General features: G+C 36.1%; 1 protein-coding gene across 1 annotated transcript in view; it reads left to right on the top strand.

Annotated features, from left to right (window-relative positions):
• The window catches only part of LOC145669808 (uncharacterized), a 330,876-nt gene continuing 311,595 nt past the window's right edge, over window positions 1-19,281 (top strand). The window contains exon 1 of the mRNA XM_081738154.1: window positions 1-192. Coding sequence (XP_081594280.1) covers window positions 132-192 — 61 coding nt within the window. The 5' untranslated portion in view covers window positions 1-131. The remainder of the gene's footprint in view (window positions 193-19,281) is intronic.

Here is a 19,281-nt window from a genome sequence, read left to right on the forward strand (position 1 = left end):
ACTGGACATTCTCTGACAGAAATTGCTCAAGTTTTCGGCCTCTTCACAAGTGCAGAGAAAGAAACAAAAAAGATCATAAAAAATTTTTCAAGTCTCTGTAAAATGAAGACCGTTCGCAGAAGAATTTGCAGATGAATGAATTCCGTATGGGGAAGTTGAGGGCTGATTTGAAGTTGGTAAACCAGCCGCTTTGTAAGTATAAATAATGCGTTTCATTTGTTAACATTTGTTGCAAAATCTAAAACCACGGTTTCATTTATTAGAATGCTTGGCTTAACTTCACATTACCACTTCGTAACGTGATTTTCTTAGCATTTAAAACTGAACTACTCGTTGGACAGGACAACCATATATACTCTTTGATTAAGGTCTTCAATAACTTTATTGTATTTTTTTAAATGTTGCAACATAAGCCGAAGTACAGTGCAATATCAAGGTAGGCGCTGAAACAAGGAAACAGGACCCATACTCTATAAGGCCTCAACCTCTTAATATTTCAAACGTTTAAAAGTTGACAGTGTTACTAACTTCAATAGTATATACTGGTCATTAATATAGAGTTCAATTATAAAAGCAAGATTTTCTAGAATACAGAATTTTAACCTTTGAACGCAACTGCTGCGCCATGCTTTATACATCAATAGTTCAGCCCTTACTTAAGATAATTTTGATATCAGTACGTTCCTGAAGGATGAAGCATTATGCAGATATACATTTTATGTATGTGAGGAGTACCACAGCGGATTTTTTAAATCAGTTTTTTTGGGGGTCATTTCCCCCTTGGGGATACACTCATAAGAATTGGTATTAGTAAAAAAAAAAAAAAAAAAAAAAAAAAGGGAAGCAATGAAGTAATGCTCTACATGGTAACACCTTGCATGTGTACTTGTTGCTTATATTGGGGAGAAGGGGGAAAAGTTGGCCAATTTTTTGAGTCTCAGTGTTTTGACGTAAATTACATATATTTTCAGGACGGTTCCATACAAGACATCTTATCACTGAATTGGTCTACAAGCATAATTCTTGTTGCTGTACACAGGCGTGCCCACAAAGGGGGGCTATGGCGCAAGGTGTGTCATTGAAATATTTGGGGGGGTTAAAAATCTGTATAAATATGTTTGAGGGGGTGCAAACATTATTCGAAAAGAAGATTTTTTTCATGGAAGAACACCTATGGATAGACAATTGGGGGGTTCGTCATGGACATAAGGGGGGGCACCACTGCTGTACATGATGTGTGCAGCAAAAGTGTTGTGCATATAACGTGGTTCTATGGTGGAGGGGGGCGAATGTCAAATTCAACGATTTTTTCTTCTACGCATAACTTTTTGAGAATATTTCCTACATAAAACGAATTACCTACTTACGCTTTTCTTTTTAGTAAAACACAAAAATTCAACACACACACACACACGGGCAATAATTTCTTGTAGAAAGAAAATAGTAACTAACATAGTGTGACTGCAAGTGTTGCCAAGGCATCCAAATTATATATTTTTTTTATACTTTTAGGATTTTTTGTTTCTTCCTCTTCTTCTTTTATGAATAGAGTGAGAATTGCACAAATGTGATCTCTTTCGAATCTGTATTCCATAGCTTTCTAACGATGTATCAATCATGACTGTGATAATAGGGGGTCACCAGGGCTGGCAACGCGAAAGTCTCTACACCCCTTTGAAAATGATATACATTGAGTTTTTGTGAGAATTTCGTTCTGAATTTTTATCTGGCTTTGTATTGCAGCAATGACAACATTTTTATATTATTGTCCCAAGTGTGTTGGCTACACGTTAGCAGCATTTTGTCACCGTAGGGTGATTGCAGGGTTTGTCAGGATCCCCAAATTCTATTTTTTCATATTTTTAGGACTTTTCTTCTTATTATTCTATCCGAATAGTGCGGGAATTGTATAATTGTTACCTCATTGGAATCTGTGTTCCAACGATGTATCAATCATGACTGTGATAATTAGGGATGTTACCAGGGCCTACGATTTTGTTCAAATCCCTGGCGGACATAGGAAGGTTAAATATACGTCACTGGATTTAAAAACTAAGTGTTTTCTAAAGCAATACAATTCCAAAATTACTGAAATGTTTGTGACTTTATAAATTATTCTCAATAACCATTAACTTTCAAACTTTATTGTCACAGTAGAGAAGTCAGGATATATCTTTGAGAAGTAAGGTGACAGAATAAGCTGCTTTATTTACATCTCTCAAAATTTAGTGTTTCAAGCTGCCCCTCGCTATGTCATTGTTTTATCACGTTCAATCGATTTTTTAAAAAAGTACAGTTTGCAACATATATACATCATATTGTGCTGAAAAAAAAAAGAGTTTATGGACCAAAATACACAAATTAGGCTTACATTTAACATGTAAGAATAAATATTTGACTCATATGTCTGACGTAATTAGTCTAAATAATAATAATAATAATAATAATAATAATAATAATAATAATAATAATAATAATAATAATAATAATAATAATAATAATAATAATAATAATAAAGAGAAAACGAAAGCAAAATGAATAAGTGATACTATAAGTGCTACACATGAAGCATTTCTATTGGGTATTATCATATACAAATAATATCTAGGTATTAAGAAAAATTCGACATACGAGTTTGTATCTTTCGAGAGTTTACAGTTCCTCACGATAGATTGTGTTGAAAATGAAATGAAATGCAATCATTACGTTTTACGTCCCACGGCTATGCCAGCTAGGCTAAAGGAGACGATGATGAGAAATGATTGAAATGGTGGAACAAAGAAAGTTAGAGGAAAGGGGAAAAAAATTAAATGACATTCTTGAGTTTTACGTCCCACGGTTATGTCGGCTAGAAACCCGAGAAAATCCACGCACACGGTGTTTGTCCACCACAAAGATCAGTTGGCCTGAGCTGGGATCGAACCAAGGACCCCATGCACTGAGTCACCACTTCCCGATACATTGTAATAAGTTACGAGCAATAGCGCATGCAGAAAGGAAGGCACACCCCTATTCGAGAGAAATATAACTGTTTTGTGTTATTTTAACGAGACAATTTAACAACAGTACTTTTTCTATCAATATTTTAGGCCTATGATCTGCTCTCAATCTATTATTAGTATTAGTATTACTACATACGCGTCGTCCACCCAACCTTCCATCCTTTTGTGTAAAAATGAAATAGTGATGGATTCAGAAGAGTTGAGAGTGCACGCCTCCTCATAAAGAAACAATGTAACTATCTTTGTTCTATTTCAACGAGACAAGCCAACAGGAGTAGCTATGAATATATAATTACACACATAACGGTTTTTAGTCAATCATTACTGCGAAACAAGCGAATATCCTCCAAGTGTTATAACGGGCAGTCACTCCGTCCGAACCTTCCATCCTTTTGCGCGCGGATGATGAGGGAATGGCGTAACTTGCAGGAAAAAAAAAAAAACGTATAGGACTTTTTAAGACTTTTTCTGTGATGATACGCCCCTTCATCCTCATCACCAAAGTAAATGAAAATAAAAATTCCTAGACTGGCCACTAGGGCTATATTAAAACAATAATAATATTAATAACTAAATTAAGGAACTGTACGATAGAGACCTGCACGGGCCGAACTTTTCGGCTCGAGCCCAATCCAGTCCGAATGTGCCTAGGTCCGGCCCAGCCCAGGACCGAAAAGTTTTGGAGATTTTCGGCCCGAGCCCGGCCCGGTCCATTAAGTTTTTTTAAAAAATTCTTGGCCCAAACCCGACCCGGGCTCGATAAATTTTAAAAGTTTCATTTTGTAACATTTTTCACGGACACATTTCTTCAACGTTTGTCTTTATTCCAATTATTGTTTAACGAAAGTCAATAATTATTAAAGAATTGCAATTAATCGACCCCAGCCCGGCCCGACTTGAAGAGAAATCAGTGTCGGCCCGCCCAAGCGCGGCCCGCCCCAAAGAAATAAGAGTCGGCCCGTGCAGGTCTCCACTGTACGGAGGTTTCATGCAAACTGTGTAACGGAAATTATACAGTAAGTTAATGAGAAATCATACAATTTTCTAAAGTTATGTTCTCCTTTCAAAATTCCTGCACCGTTCCTGTTTCAGCAGGGACGTGTAAGTAAAACCACATCGTGCATGCAGCTGAGCATCAATAGAAATTAAGAGGGAAGAAGAAAAAAAAAAGATTCGTTTGAAATGTACAAGGTCTCTATAAAAAAATCGGACTGATTGTTTTTAGCCAAACGAAAGGGATAGAGGTAGCTTGCCATGAACAGAGACATTAGAGGGGAATGCCAAGTATACGATGCAACCAGGTTCAGATGCATCTGAGTCTTTGTAGAATGTGGATCGTGCCCGGAATGAGCAGTTGTTTTGTGGTGTGGTCAGAAATCAAGATGAACCGCCGATTTAGTAATGGCGTGGGATGAAGTTTTGTGTGAACCTGAAAGGTTAAAGAGTCCGTCGCGTTTGGATTCTCCCCCATGACGATGATTCGAATCACACGTCGCCAAGCGTATGGAAACTTGTGGTGAAGTACAACATGATAACACTGTCTCAGTCTCCCTATAGTCCAGATCTTGCCTCGCCCGACTTCTTTCCCTTTCCTCGGATGGAATAGAGCCTGAAAATATACCTTTCTGAGACGCTGGAAAGAGTTCAAGTAGCTTCAACACAGTGAATGAAAGAGATTCCGGTTCCCTTCCAAAAGACAAGAGAGGTAAGAGTGGCAGAAGCACTGGGTACGGTGTATTAACGCAAAATGATCTTACTTCAAAGACTTCAATAAATGAATATACTCACAATAGATTTTGGACAGATCCTGTGCATACTCTCTTTTTCTTTAAGTCATATAAAAATATAACTTTCACTTCTTATCACTTCTTAACTTCAATTTTGAAAGGTTGAAAGCTACGATCTGTCTATTGCGTAGTGCATTTAACAAATTTTTCCTGTCAAAGAATAAGCTCTCTTGTGGCGGGATAGCATAAGGGTCTTTGAGGCTGGAGAACAGGGTACAGTTTCGAACGATGTTCATGTGGTTTGGATCCCATATTAAGCAGTAGATCCACTTCTTGTATAACCTCGCTGTTGAAAGGGACGTTAAACTTTAACCAAATCTGAAGTTCTTTCAGAGTATAACGAAATTAGGTAGTCTGTTAATAAACGATAACATAAAAAGAGGGCCAAGCAAATGTGTATATGTTATTATGCAGAAATATCAAACTTTGGGGACATCGGAACTTAAAAGTTGATATCCAAAGTTCAACTTAGCAGCATAAACATAAATATGACCCGGTCTATACATTTTTTTTTAGTTTAACGTCCAGTGATTAAGCACCGAATTTCAAGAAAACAGTATAATGAATCAATGGTGAAATGAAGAAGTTGGAGGTAACGGAAGAATTCCGAGAAAATTAACCAGAAAACGCATTTGGTGCAAGCACACACTCTCATATATATCGAATGTATATCTAATTTAATCGAAAATTTGCGTCTCCCCCGCGCAGAAAAGTTCTGTATCCGCCCTTGCTTGCTAGATTTTTCTCTTTAAAATTACTTTTCTTATCCCTAGAGATGACTGATGTCGCATCTTATTGAACTCTAACGATTTTGCTCATAGTAGGAAGGCCCATTTTCCTCTGTAGATATTTCATGAACCTTACTCTAACAACAGTTGGTGAAGTAGGAAGCTACGCTAGAACGTATGAGTAACACTGTCTTTTGAGTTAATTATGCACACACCGGAACCGTGTATTCCAGAACCTAACCAAATACAAGTAAAAATCACTATAAAGAAATTAAAGAAACACAAATCTCCGGGCGTAGACGAAATTCCGGCTTTGTTAATTTTAGCTGGAGTCGAAAAATTGTGGAACAAGATACACAAACTCAGTCTCCTTATCTGGAACAAGGAGGAATTACTACAAGAGTGGAAAGAACCATTGTTCCAATTCACAAGAAAGGTGACAAAACTGACTGTAATAATTACCGAGGTATTTCCCTTCTGCCAACATCCTATAAAATCCTCTCAAACATTCTATTAGCAACATTCATCCAATACGCAGATGAAATTATTGGAGATTATCAGTGCGGATTTAGGCGAAATCAATCAAGTATGGACCAAATATTTACTATTCGACAAATGCTCTAAAAAAATGGGAATACAATACCCCGGAACATCAATTATTTACTGATTTTAGACATGCTTACAACTCAGTTAAGAGAGAAACATTGTACACAGAAACATTGAGGTATTATTCAAATTTGTCCTGGAGTACGTTATAAGGAAAATCAAAGATAGCAACCAGGGTCTAGAGTTCAATGGTATTCACCAGGTTATGGCATATGCTGATGATGTAAATTTAATAGGGGATGATATGAGAACAATAGAAAGAAATGCAGAGGTCTTATTAAACGCTTGCAGGGACATGAGTTTAGAAATAAATGCAGAAAAAACTAAATGGAAGTTCGTCGGGATCGTAATATGGCATATTATGGATGTGTTAAAATATCAAATAATACTTTTAATAAAGTGGATACTTTCAAATATCTAGGATCATTATTAACAGACGAAAATCATATTTACGAAAAAATTAAATGTCGACTTCATGTTATTATTCAGGGAATTCATGTTATTATTCAGGGAATTCATGTTATTATTTAGTTCAAAATCACTTGTTGTCGCGAATTCTGTCGAGGAATTTGAAGCTTAAAATATATAAAACGACAACGATACCTGTTGTCCTGTATGGTTGCGAAACATGGTCACTTACTCTGAGGAAAGAATACAAACTGAAAGTATTTGAGAACAGGATTCTGAGAAGAATATTCGGACCCAAGAGGAACGGGAATGGGGAGTGGCGGAAGCTTCATAACGAGGAACTACATAGTTTATATGGTTTACCCAATATTGTTAGGGTCGTCAAGTCTAGGAGGCTTAGGTGGGCAGGTCATGTAGCTAGAATGGAAGAAAGTAGAAACGCTTTCAAAGTCTTGACTGGTAGACCAATCGGAAAACGATCATTAGGAAGACCTAGGCGCAGATGGGAGGACAATATTAAGATGGATCTCGCAGAGATAGGAATACAAAGTAGAAACTGGATGCAGTTGGCTAGGGATAGAAGTCAGTGGAGAGCTTTTGTGAACGCGGCATTGAACCTCCGGGTTCCATAGGCCATAGAGTTAGTCATTTACAACTACTCCTATAGGAAAATTGAACGTCCATTAATCTGTACGATATCAGCACTAAACACCGACTTGTGCTGTAGTGCAAATCGCGTTGATCTCAAACTACGTAGCTCAAAAATGTTTCCTCACTCAGCTAGGTTGGACGTCTAGCTGTACACTGGGCGTTCGTCTGCCATCATAAATGTCCCCTGGTGTGTCATGGGGATGTTTATGGGACGTTCGCTTATTTCCCGGAAACGGGACCTTTATGAACTATTTGCTGGATAATTACAAATTGGATTTGCAGTGCAACTTTTTAGACATTTTAGACTTTTTAGACAGGAACATCCCATTGAAATTCAAAGGAAATTTCGAGGATATTTTGCTGGCAAAGTGGCCGCATGTTTAAACGCTTACCTCGGGTGCGTGGTGTTCCTGGCCAAGTAAGTTTATGGTGGACAACAACGTCTCCGTCTCCCCTAGCTCACCTAGGAGGGAGTAGTAGGGTGACATACAAATTGATCCAAAAGTCCGATATTAGTGTCGAATCCCTAGTTTTCGGGGTCGCTGAGATGAACAATGTCACTTCCCGATGCCGATTAAATCCAAATTCAGCCCCCATTACTATTTCTGAAAGGGGTAATGGTGGCGTGTAAAAATAGTTGAAAATGGCCCATATTAGTGTAAAATTCATTGTTTTTGGGATCTCTAAGTTGATTGGTGATAGCTCCGATGTCTATCTCAGCCCCAAGTAGAGATAAGACTTCTAACTCACCTAGAGGGAGTGGACTGATAATTAAAATGATCGAGAACGATCGATACAGGGGCGTATCCAAGGGGGAGGGGCGATCGCCCCCCAGAAGAAAAAACTTTCTTATTTTATATATATAAATAAAACCCGTCCCAAAGTTTGGAGCCCTTAAAAGTAGCAGTATGACAACCCATCGCTTCCCCCAGAAGTCGATCCTGGATCCGCCCCTGGATCGATATTAGGTCGAATTTATAGTTTTTGGGATCGTTGAGATGGATAGTGACATTCCGTTGTAGTTTAATTTCAGCCCCCAATAACATCTCTGAAGCGGAAACAGTGACATGCTAAAATAATCTAAAACGAACGAAATATTCGTTCGACCAATATAGTCTTCGGAGTCTCTAAGTTGATTGGTGACAGTTCCAATACCATTAACTGTAAGTCCTCAATGGGAGTAAGACTCTCTGGCACAACTAGGAACAAGTACGAGGGATGACACGTAAAATAATCGTAAATGGCCAAAAATGAGCGAGATTCAATCAGAAAGCTAGTTTAGCTAAAAATGTACTGAACGCCAGTCCATGAAATCAAACAACATAGTTAAAAAAAAAAAAAAGAGAGAGAGAGAAGGGATGTATATCATGCATCACCATTATATTTACTCTCTCTGGTTGGCTGTGTACCTTCATGAGGATCAGAGCAATAAACCTAGTAGGAGGATCATAATGTGCTTTTAAAAAAATGTGGGGAAATAGCACGTGTTTGGAATACAGTATGTAGTGAATGGAAATACAAGCAGTCATTTTGTTGTTTAACACCTAAATTTAAGACTTCCTCCCCTCTTTAGGATAATAAAAATTGAACAAATGAGAAGTAACAAGCGGAAATTCTGATGGTTTTGAAGATAATGAAATGTCCTTCAACGAATTTATTTTTATTTAATTTTTTTCTTTTTAACGAATAAATAAAAATAAATTAGACATCTCACAGTAATTTGCTACATAGACTATATTTAGGAAACTTTTAAAACTCAATTTTGCATATATCTGTGCAAGGATACGTCTATTATCATTTTATTTTTCAGGTGTCACAAATGTCGGTTAGTTCCACAACGGAAGCTTTCAATCATTTTCCATTTCATAATACACGGGGTTTGCGTCTTCGCCATATCTGAACATTTCAGTTTGGATTATCAGTATTCATCTGCTTAGGTGGGAAAATTTAAAACCCTGTCAATTGTCAGTATTTCATTTGTATTGAATGATGCAAAAATTTCCATTTTTCTTCACAAAACGTAGGTGGATATTATAATGTAAAAATTAACAAAAAGGAAATATTTTTGAATCCTATTGAACGCAAATATACAGAAGGATTCTCGTAAAACGCTAGCAGTGAATCCAGTAGGCGGAAGGAAACATACAGGGTGTTTCAAAACAACACCAACAACATTTGGGAGGTGATTCCTGACACGAAGATAAGGCAAAAAGTATAGACCAACCTGGGTGCACAAATGTTTCCTTTCGAAGTTATAGGCTGCCGAAAACATGAAAAAATGAAGTTTAAAGGTCCATAGCTCCAAAATTATGGAGCATACCGTAGTCGGATCAAGACTTTATTTAAGAGATCTTGGTGTTACGTTTGATTCTAAGTTAACGTTTGACAATCATATTGTAAATATAACAAGCGAAGCATTCAAGCTATTAGGATTCATAATTAGAACGGGAAAAGAATTTAAGAACTGTTCAACATTACAGAAGTTGTACAGTCACGCACATTAATAAATGGAGGCTGAAGCTACTATTTCTTATGCCTCCAGCCTCCACTTATTAATGTTCGTGACTGTACAATGCATATGTTCGCTCAAAGTTAGAGTATGCCTCTACTATTTGGAATCCGACTCACATAAAACATCGCAAGCAATTAGAAAGAATACAAACAATTTTTTTTTAAAATTTCTAACATATAAAGAAACTCACATTTATCCTATATTTGACAGCTGTAAAACCATACTTGCTAACTTTAATCTTCCTACACTAGAACAAAGGCGACATATGATGGACTTATTATTCATTCAAAAAGTAACGCAAAATATTTTGGATTGTCCTGATTTAATTTCTTTATTGAATTTTCATGTCCCCACATTAAAAGTACGTAGAAACACTAGTCTTTATTACTGCAGAAAATCAAGAACTAATATAAATATAATGATGAAATCACCAATCTGGAGGACAACAGCTTTGTATAATAGAATGTGTACAAATAATAATGAATTTCATATATGTGATATCGCCTAAGAAATTTCGGAATGCCATTATCATGAGTTATCAAGAGTTGTGAATTCAAGTTATATTATCAAGAGTTACGAACATGTAATTGCGTATTTTACAACACTGTAATTGGGCTATAGCCTGTTGTGTTGACAATAAATAAAATAAATAAATAAATAAGAATTAGTATATGCGCTATCCAAAAATACATGTTTCAGAATCCCAAGGTACTCATGCAACAATTTTTATAGAGGGAGTTTGGCTACGGGCATATAATTTAAAGTACTCACCAACTGCGTCTAAAAATATTGTTGCAGAAGTACCGCAGGATTCTGAAACTTGGATATTTGGATAGGACACATATTAGTTTGTAAGTGAAGTCTTGACCCGACTACAGTAGATCCCTTAGTATTGGAGCTACGGACCTTCAAAGTTCATTTTGTCGTGTGTATGGTAGCCTATAACTCCGAAAGAAGCATTTGTGCACCCAGGTTGGTCTATACTTTTTGTCTTACCTTGGTGTCAGCAATTATTTTCCAGACGTTGTCAGTGTTGCTTTGAAACACCCTGTATATAAGACCTAAATTAAGATGGAAATGTGAGTGGTGACTATGAATCAAAATGATTGTGCTATTACCTAGTGGGTTAACGAATTATTATTGACAAGGTTTTTTAAAAAATATTTTATAACAATTATTTTTTCAGAGGAGTAGTGTGGTGCCCTTTATTTATTGTGCACTCATTAAATTATTGGCGTATAAAATATCTAGATCGCAAGTGCTCAATATTTCTGAATGCTGTTTACTGTTCTGGAATATTACAAACTAGTTTATGATCGATACTTTCTTAGGAACCATAATTTATGCTGCTTGTAAAGAAACACAAATCTATTGATGAAATGTGAACAATGTAAAGGGGGAAAGAAATTAGTTCTCTTTTTGAGATTTGAATCCTTAATCGCGAGCGATTTTCAAGGTCTCTGTAACTAGAACTCGGTACGGAAAGTAAAAGGGGGCGGGAGAGTGACAGTTCCTCGTTTATTATTTATATCGTAAGCGTTACGAAACTGTCACGAGATGGCGATTGCAGTCTGGTGTTGATTTTTCTTTCTATTTTTGAGATACGTGTATAACTTTTTCTCTACTCTTCTTCTCATAGATAGCAGGGTTGCCAATGTAAATTCGGCACTACACTTGTCAAACGAAATATTTTGTTGTTATAGGTTATTTATAATCAGGTTTTCTACCAGAAAATTTTGTTCGCGAGATGAGAGGCAGAGGCAAAATCAAAATGTGAGAAGACTGCACTAGAATATTTCTATTTCAAGTGTGCCCCTGCTGGTGCTGCTGTCGATGTGTGTTTTCCCGTACCTCCCTAGAAAGAAGGACAAGTTGCTGTGGCCGAGATCTTTCAATAGTTGGATACGGACAGGGTTGCCACATTGAATTTCTTCACGAGCTTCGCAGTGCACTGTTTTGTTAGCCATTCCAAGTAGCCTATGATCTTCACTCGCCAAGACTAAACTGCTGAATGACAAATTGGCAACACAGCCGAGGTCATTCACTTCATTCGTCAAATCAAAGAGAAGGTTTCCTCCGTAAGGAGCCGGGAGAGGTGGGTCCGAAGTATGTTTCACATATTTTCCGAGGGCACACTTGAAATAGAAAGGCTCTAGGAAGCTATTTATTAAAGGATGTATCCTGCAGAAATGTGCCTGGATGAAACAGTGTTTGTAATAACCAACTAATTCCTTATTTGATTATACTTCGGGTTCAAGAACATAATATTAAAGCAAACTTATTGCTGAATTTGAATGCTACACATGTAGAATATATTGTTTGAGATGCCAGAAAGTTCAATACCGGAACTGTTATTTTGTCGTGTATAGCTACATTAAAGATTTAATCCTTTCACTTATAGGAATTATGTTATTCTGTGTAGACAATATGAAAACGCCATAATAAATTTTCATCTCCTTCACTCTTTTTTTTAATAGGATCATTTTATAGTTTTTTTTTTTTTTTTAGATCAAGCCAAGAGTTAAGCCCGTGGCTATAGTCGTCTGGGGCCTATTTCGTCTCGTCTGTCTTAAGATCGTGTCGTCTGGGGCCTATTTCGTCTCGTCTGTCTTAAGATCGTGTCGTCTGGGGCCTATTTCGTCTCGTCTGTCTTAAGATCGTGTCGTCTGGGGCCTATTTCTTAAAAGTACGTACTTATCTTGTAATGCTTTTTACAAGTCATAAAATATAATTACTCAGACTACATAGAATAATGGAAAAAGTCATTTCTAAATATTAATGCTGATAAACCAAATTTGTCATGATTTTGTGGTACGTGTAATTGTAAAATATTTGATTTTGAAACGTTTTACACTAGTATTATAAGATGGCGAATATAGTGAATGATCTAACATAATCATATGTTTGGAAAAAAAAAAAAGTCTTCACTGACAGTGCTCTGTGAGCAGGAGCATTGTCTTGCAGCAGAATTCATTACTTTTGTTTCTACAAATCAGGTTGTCGTCCTCTTACACGCTCACGAAGGGTTTCAGCACATTAAAGTAGTAATGTTGATTTACAGTTCCACTCCCAAGTATCCAAGTAACTTACATAATATCATCAATTTCGAAAAAAAAAAAAAAAAAAAAGACTTTGAATTTCGATTTGATTGTTCGAGCTTTCCTGTGGCATTGCGGCTCTTCTAATGCATTGTCTGACGTTTGGTTTCAGGATCGCACGTGAAAAATCACGATTCCTCACAGGTTACTACCCTGTCTAACAGTGGTGGATCTAGCCCGGGGTAGGGGGGTTGGCATACCCAGTTTTTTGAGTGACAAATACAATTGAAACTATATTTATATATATTTTAAGGTTTATAGTATACTCATGATATACCTATTATAGTTAGGTTCTGGTTGTCCCCCAGTTTTTATCTTCTAAATCCGCCACTGTTTTTCTAAACAAGTAGACTCTCTTTAAACACGTATTTGTCAAAAGGTCAGCACAAATGTTCACTCTAATTTCCTTTTGTTCCAGCGTTAGGTTCTTTGGTACCAATTTTGAACACACGTTTTTCATGTTCATTCACATAAAATTTTACGAACACTTTGTTTATCAATTCCTGTGATTTCATCAACAGCACGAATATTCAAGTGATGATCTTTTTGAATCACATCGCTGAATTTTTGAATGTTCGAGTCCCTTTTCGATGAGCAAGGTCGTCCAGGATGCTGGTCGTCTGTGATCACTTCTGGTCCCTCTTTAAACAATTTGAACAAGTACAACTTGCATTCGTGACAAACAACAATCTGTGTACACAAGTTTTCTCATAGACTTTTCTAGTTTGAAAAGAAATTTCACATTGATTTTTTTTTCACAGCACTTTTCCGACGAGCACAGACGCACGATCTGCTTCGTCCACAGGCCACGACGACATTGAGTGAGTTCAGTGATACCAACCTGAAACGTTATAAAATTCCATTTCACGGGGCAAAATTTCCCATTTTGCGCATGAATTCCCCACGCTGTACAAAATTTATAAAAACGAAAAGTGAAGCTACTGTATGTCATTCACTTTTTTCAAAACATAAGAGAATTCAGACCTTCTATGTCAATCAAACCGTTTCTGAATAAGTAATTAGTAAGAAAATTCGAAAATGTTGACGAATACAGTACATTTTGTTGTCAGAAATTGGTATTCGCATCACGCATTTGTACCGTAATCTTCGACGGAACCTAAAGAAAATACATTAGACAACCTTCATTCTCCAATAATTTCGCGCGGAATGTTTTCGAAGATGGTTGTTTCCCGTTTGTATTTTATTTTCAATACCAGAATAGTTGTTAAGTTCCATGGCGCTTATGTTTTAAGATTTTGAAGTCATTATATAAATCAATTCCATACGCATTCATTTTACGGTAACAAAACTTGACAATTAACACTAATTACACGGTTATTGAAGAGTCGTTAGTCTACTTCCCACCCATAGAGAATTTTGTAGAGGTCGATGAAGTTAATGTAAGAAAAATATCTTATAAGTTACGAAAATTCCCTTTATCCCTATTTGAGAAATTCATGTAAAAAAATCCCACAAAATGGGATTTTTACCACGAGTTTGCGACGTGGGCAATCACTCAGTCGATAGGTAGGGTACCATGTGTGACGCTGAATCCAAAAATATGGTTACATTGCTCTTTATTGAAGGAATTGAGAAGGCTATTTTGGATTAATATGCATTATAAAAGACATTTTCTCTCTCTTGACTTGCTACAAGCTAGCAACAGAAACAGGAAATACGTAAAACTTTCTGAAAGTGACTAATGTTGCTTTTGCTGCGCAATTTTGTAGGAAGTTTACTTGTCGAAGATTGCTCATAGTCATCCTACAGGATACATAATCATGATTTTGGCAACGTGACACCGCATTAATATGTTGAAATTGGTTATATAGATATGAAGCTATAGATAAGTCTAGAGATCACGCTATTGAATTCTTCCGGCTGTGACAGTACACGTATGTACATGTGTGTCACGCCACGTATTTTGGGTGCGGCAGTCTCTAAGAGCCAATCAAAATGCAAAAGAGCAATAAGTTTCCATATTTGTGGAAATGATAAAACGGATGTACTGACGGATGTGAGGCTTGGGTGTGACCCTCGAGAATAATATAAAAGAACCTCAAGGTCTCAAACGATTGATTGAGAAGTGCAGAAGTTCCGGTGCAGAGGTTCGAGACGTCGGTTGTGACCAGACAGAATCATCGTCAAAGTTTCTAAGAGTTACAAGAATACTACCATAAGGTATGTATAATCTCTTGTTGCATCATAAAATTCAAGATTAGAGATGTCATGCGGTACTTCAAAATGAATTGTGTACCTACCATAAAACTTTCAAGATTACGAACTGTTGTCACATACTTGTATTTCATCTTCCGTTTCTTCTAACTTAAATATTTCAATCTCTAGCCTGCCAATCAATATATATATAAGTTAAGGTATCAATCTATCAAATGAACTATCAGATATTCCATTACTTTTGTTGAATCACTAAATCAAATGTTGTTATATATTACCATTTTAGTTATGTAATAAACTTACTTTTTATAAATAATGTTGTCATTCCCCTAGATTAAACCACTTTTCCCATGAAAATCATGGTGTAATTCAAGTATATTTCTTTGTGACATCCGCTACAGAATTAGCGTGAGCAGATCTCTACATTATGGTGGAATAAAACGAGCTAATTAATTAAAATGGAATCTGCACATCGTCACAAATGGGGGCTCGTCCAAAGCTTTTCTTCTTTTTTTTCATTTTTCGGGACGAAAAATTTTGAGGTGCTGCTATGACATCTTTCCTTTTCTATTTTGTGTCTTATGTTTCGGTTTTGATAATATGTTCATAGTGCATGTTAATTTAAGTGAATTATGTAAATTGTCGCATTACTGCAATTGTGTTATTTTGGATTCTAATGGAAATTAATGATCTGATTATATTGCTCATAGTGAAATAACCCCCCCCCCATTATTTTTTTGATTTGAGTAAAAAAAAAATAGTGAAAACAGTAATTCGAAATGTCTTCCCATTGGTTCCCCTTTTTCAAACCTAAGAAATCTCCGCCGAAGTTTCATGCTTGGTATATTACAAAATCGGGTGAGGCAAATTGCAAATATTGTAGGAAAACTCTTGCTCAAAACGCCGCGCTTACGCAGGCTTTACGCTCCGAAGTATGTCCCCTGGCAAAAGAAGCAACAGATCTGCCCGTGCAGCAAGCCAGTTTCCCAGTAGCCAGTTCGCCTACTTTACTTGAACCGCGTATAAACCATCCACATCAGTATAGTTTACCAGATCCTGTGGATAGGCAACCGATAACACAAACGCAGCGTTATAAGGAAAATTTAGCTAAGTTTGAAGAAACTTGTAATAAAATGCCATCCTTGACTCCTTTGGACAGTACACAATATAAACCACTGGTCGCGAAACGCACAATTTTCCTTAAGCCAGAACAACTTACTAACCCTTCTAATGAAGGTGCAGATAGCTCATCCAAAGAGTCTCCTGGCATTATGACGAGTGATTTTGAGTTTGACCCTACATTAGCGTCAACACCTTTAAAGAAAGAAGAACAGCAGCAAATAGTTGAGAATGAAGTTTATTTTCCATTTGATATACCACCTCACGTGAAAAAAAAAAACTTGGAGGGTCAACTCCCAGAAAATTCACCACCAGAATCAAGTAAAAATGATTCCAATGACGAGTTTAAACAATTGGCAAAGAAGGTGCTCTATCAGGAAAAGACTGCACGTGACGTACTAACACCAAGTCCTTTCTCATATGACTCAGGCGAAGAACTTAAAGAGTTTATAAATGAAGAACCTTGTATTGAGAATCTAAGTTTTCCTACATATCCGCAAGTTGCTTCTCACCCTCCTCAAATGAAATATTCCCCCACTGTCGATAACGCACTTGAATTTTTGTTATATAATAATATTAGGCAAGAAATTTTAAATAATCATGAAGTGAAACTCCTACAGAGGATTCATTACCCTTGGACGAAAATAAGGCAATAGAAGTTAATTCACCCCCTCCGAAAGAACCCCAAGTAGAAAATAGACAAAACCTTGATGAATCAAGTGCAAGAGAAGAAAATGGAGATCGAGTAGCCAGTGTACCGGTATTGAAATTGCCGAAATTTAAAGGAAGTCCTAAAGAATCTATTACTAGATTCCTTGATGAATATCAGACCATAGTCGAGAAATATGATCATAATTTGGCAAACTAATTGAAGAAATATGTGTTTACTTCTCCAGAAGGTTGGCCTCTATTTGTTAGAACTGCTTGTTACGCTTATAATACTGCGAGACACGAACACCATCCTTATTCTCCTTTTGAATTGGTGTTTGGTAGAAAGGCTGTATTAGGTATCGAAGTCGAGACACCATGTCGAACCTTGTATGGGAAACTCGTGAAAAAGAATCTTAGTTGTATAAGAAAACTAGCTCAAAAGACCTTAATTAGTCAGCAGTAAAAACAAAAGCCAAAATTGATAAGCGTAGGAAAGCACATACGTAAAAAAAAATCATTAGACCTCATTACAAATTTGGTAACTAAGCCGGGGTTATTTCCTAAATGTATGCAACGTGCATCATTAAGAAAGTTAATGTTGAACGAACGAAGTTATATTGTCTAAGTTCTCTAGTTTCAACCTGATCAAATTGTTCGATCACTTCATAGTTAAAAAAAAAATAATAAGTTATCGTGATAGGCGTAGGAACTTCTAACGTGAAATTCAATGTTGATGCAGGCTTTCTGAAAGAAATGTTATATTAATACTTAAATAAATAATTAAGTAAGTAAATGGGTACCCAATCAAATATTTATATGTATAGAAGGAATAAATAGAGAAAAGAGTAGTTTAGAGAAGTACAAAATGGTTTTAAAATCCATATATGGTCGGAAACCCTGCTACAAAAAAAAAGAGAGAAAAGATAATAAGAAAATATATAAATATATACAACTAAGGAAACTTGATTCCTTGCGTAGGTATTATATTCCTGGTGTTGACAGCAGACCAAAGACAGACAGACAGACAGACAAAACAAAAAAAAACACCAAGTGAAAAGAAAAGAGAGAAATAGAGAAATGGAAAATAAAAATTAATTATTTGTTAAAAGTAATACTTCCGTTAGAAGGATTGAATATCGCATTAATGAGAGAGAATAAGAATTAAAAATAGGATACGCCTTCGTATTTTATAGGTCCAGATAGGCTTTTGCCTTCGCAGCCTCCGCTAAGCTTGGTGAACCATTGCCTTATTGGCAAGATGAAATAAAACACCTTATGAACGCTTTCGAATTAGGTATGTAGTTCTAAGAGCATGTAACAAACTAGAGTTAATTATGAGTACACATTACATATTAAAAATGGTTTGAACCCCGTGTATTGGAAGTTATTTTTACTCGTGAGCCAGGTCGTGTGTAAATGAAGTTGAGAAACTACTTAATGGTATGAATTGCTAAGGTTCAAGCAGGTTTACGTGTCCTTTCTGGTGTTCCCTTGGAACTCAATAATGTGAAATACAGTCAACCCAAATTAAAATCAATCGACAGAGTGTACTGATAAATCATGGAGGACAATGATTCTATAATAATAGAGGCCGTGGTATAGGAGGTCATTATAATAATAAAAGCCAGCCGTGATAGACAGATTAACAATAAGGATATAACTCTCAAGATGTAAGACATATAGATAAAACTCAAAAATAAGCGAGCATTGGTATTTTTTTTTATCTTATTCATTGTATTTCTTTCAATTTTATTTTCTTTCCTTTTACTGTTTATATTTCTGCGCAGGTAATAAGTAGTTAGAAGAGATAGCTAAGGAAATAAAAATATATAAAAGGGACTGATATAATAATTTATATTTCCTTATATCATAAGATCACTGTGTGCTTCGTCCTCGTATAGCAGAAAGGTGTACGTTTCCATATTTCTATTAGTAATATTTTACTCTAAAGCATTAGATACTAAAGCAGTGAGAACGATGAAATTGTCATTTGAAAACAGAAACAGACAAGAAAAGAACACGAGCAACACTAATTTTAATTCTGTATAATCATGTTTTGCTTCCTTTTACAGATAAAAGTCTCTATTAATTGCCATTGGTCGTAAGTAATTACGTCTTGTTTTGTTTGTATTATTGCAATGCAACATTATAGTATATTCTATATAAAGTATTATAGTTACATACATTATTGTATTACAAATATTGCAGATGGATGACGATTCACAATTCACCGTTTGCGTAAGCACTATAGGTAGCCCCGAAATACCTGTGTACCCCCTGTTTATTTTTTTCATTGGCATGAATGTAGGTATAGTAGTCTGTTACGAAGCTAGGACGACTTCTTTCCCCTTTACTTGTTTTTCCGGTCTATTTCCGGCCTGATCCTGCAACGTTCTGTACCCTTTTTAAAGGTCTCCCTCTCCAATCGAGTATATGTTTTGTTATGTATTTCATATTTATTAAATAAAATATTGTTATATACTTCATATTTGTTAAATCAAATATTGTTTCTTTTCTCAACGATCTTACTTCATAACAGTATTA

The sequence above is a fragment of the Thermobia domestica genome, chromosome 2 (assembly GCF_964235325.1).
Source record: "Thermobia domestica chromosome 2, izTheDome1.hap1.1, whole genome shotgun sequence".
Lineage (NCBI taxonomy): Eukaryota > Metazoa > Arthropoda > Insecta > Zygentoma > Lepismatidae > Thermobia > Thermobia domestica.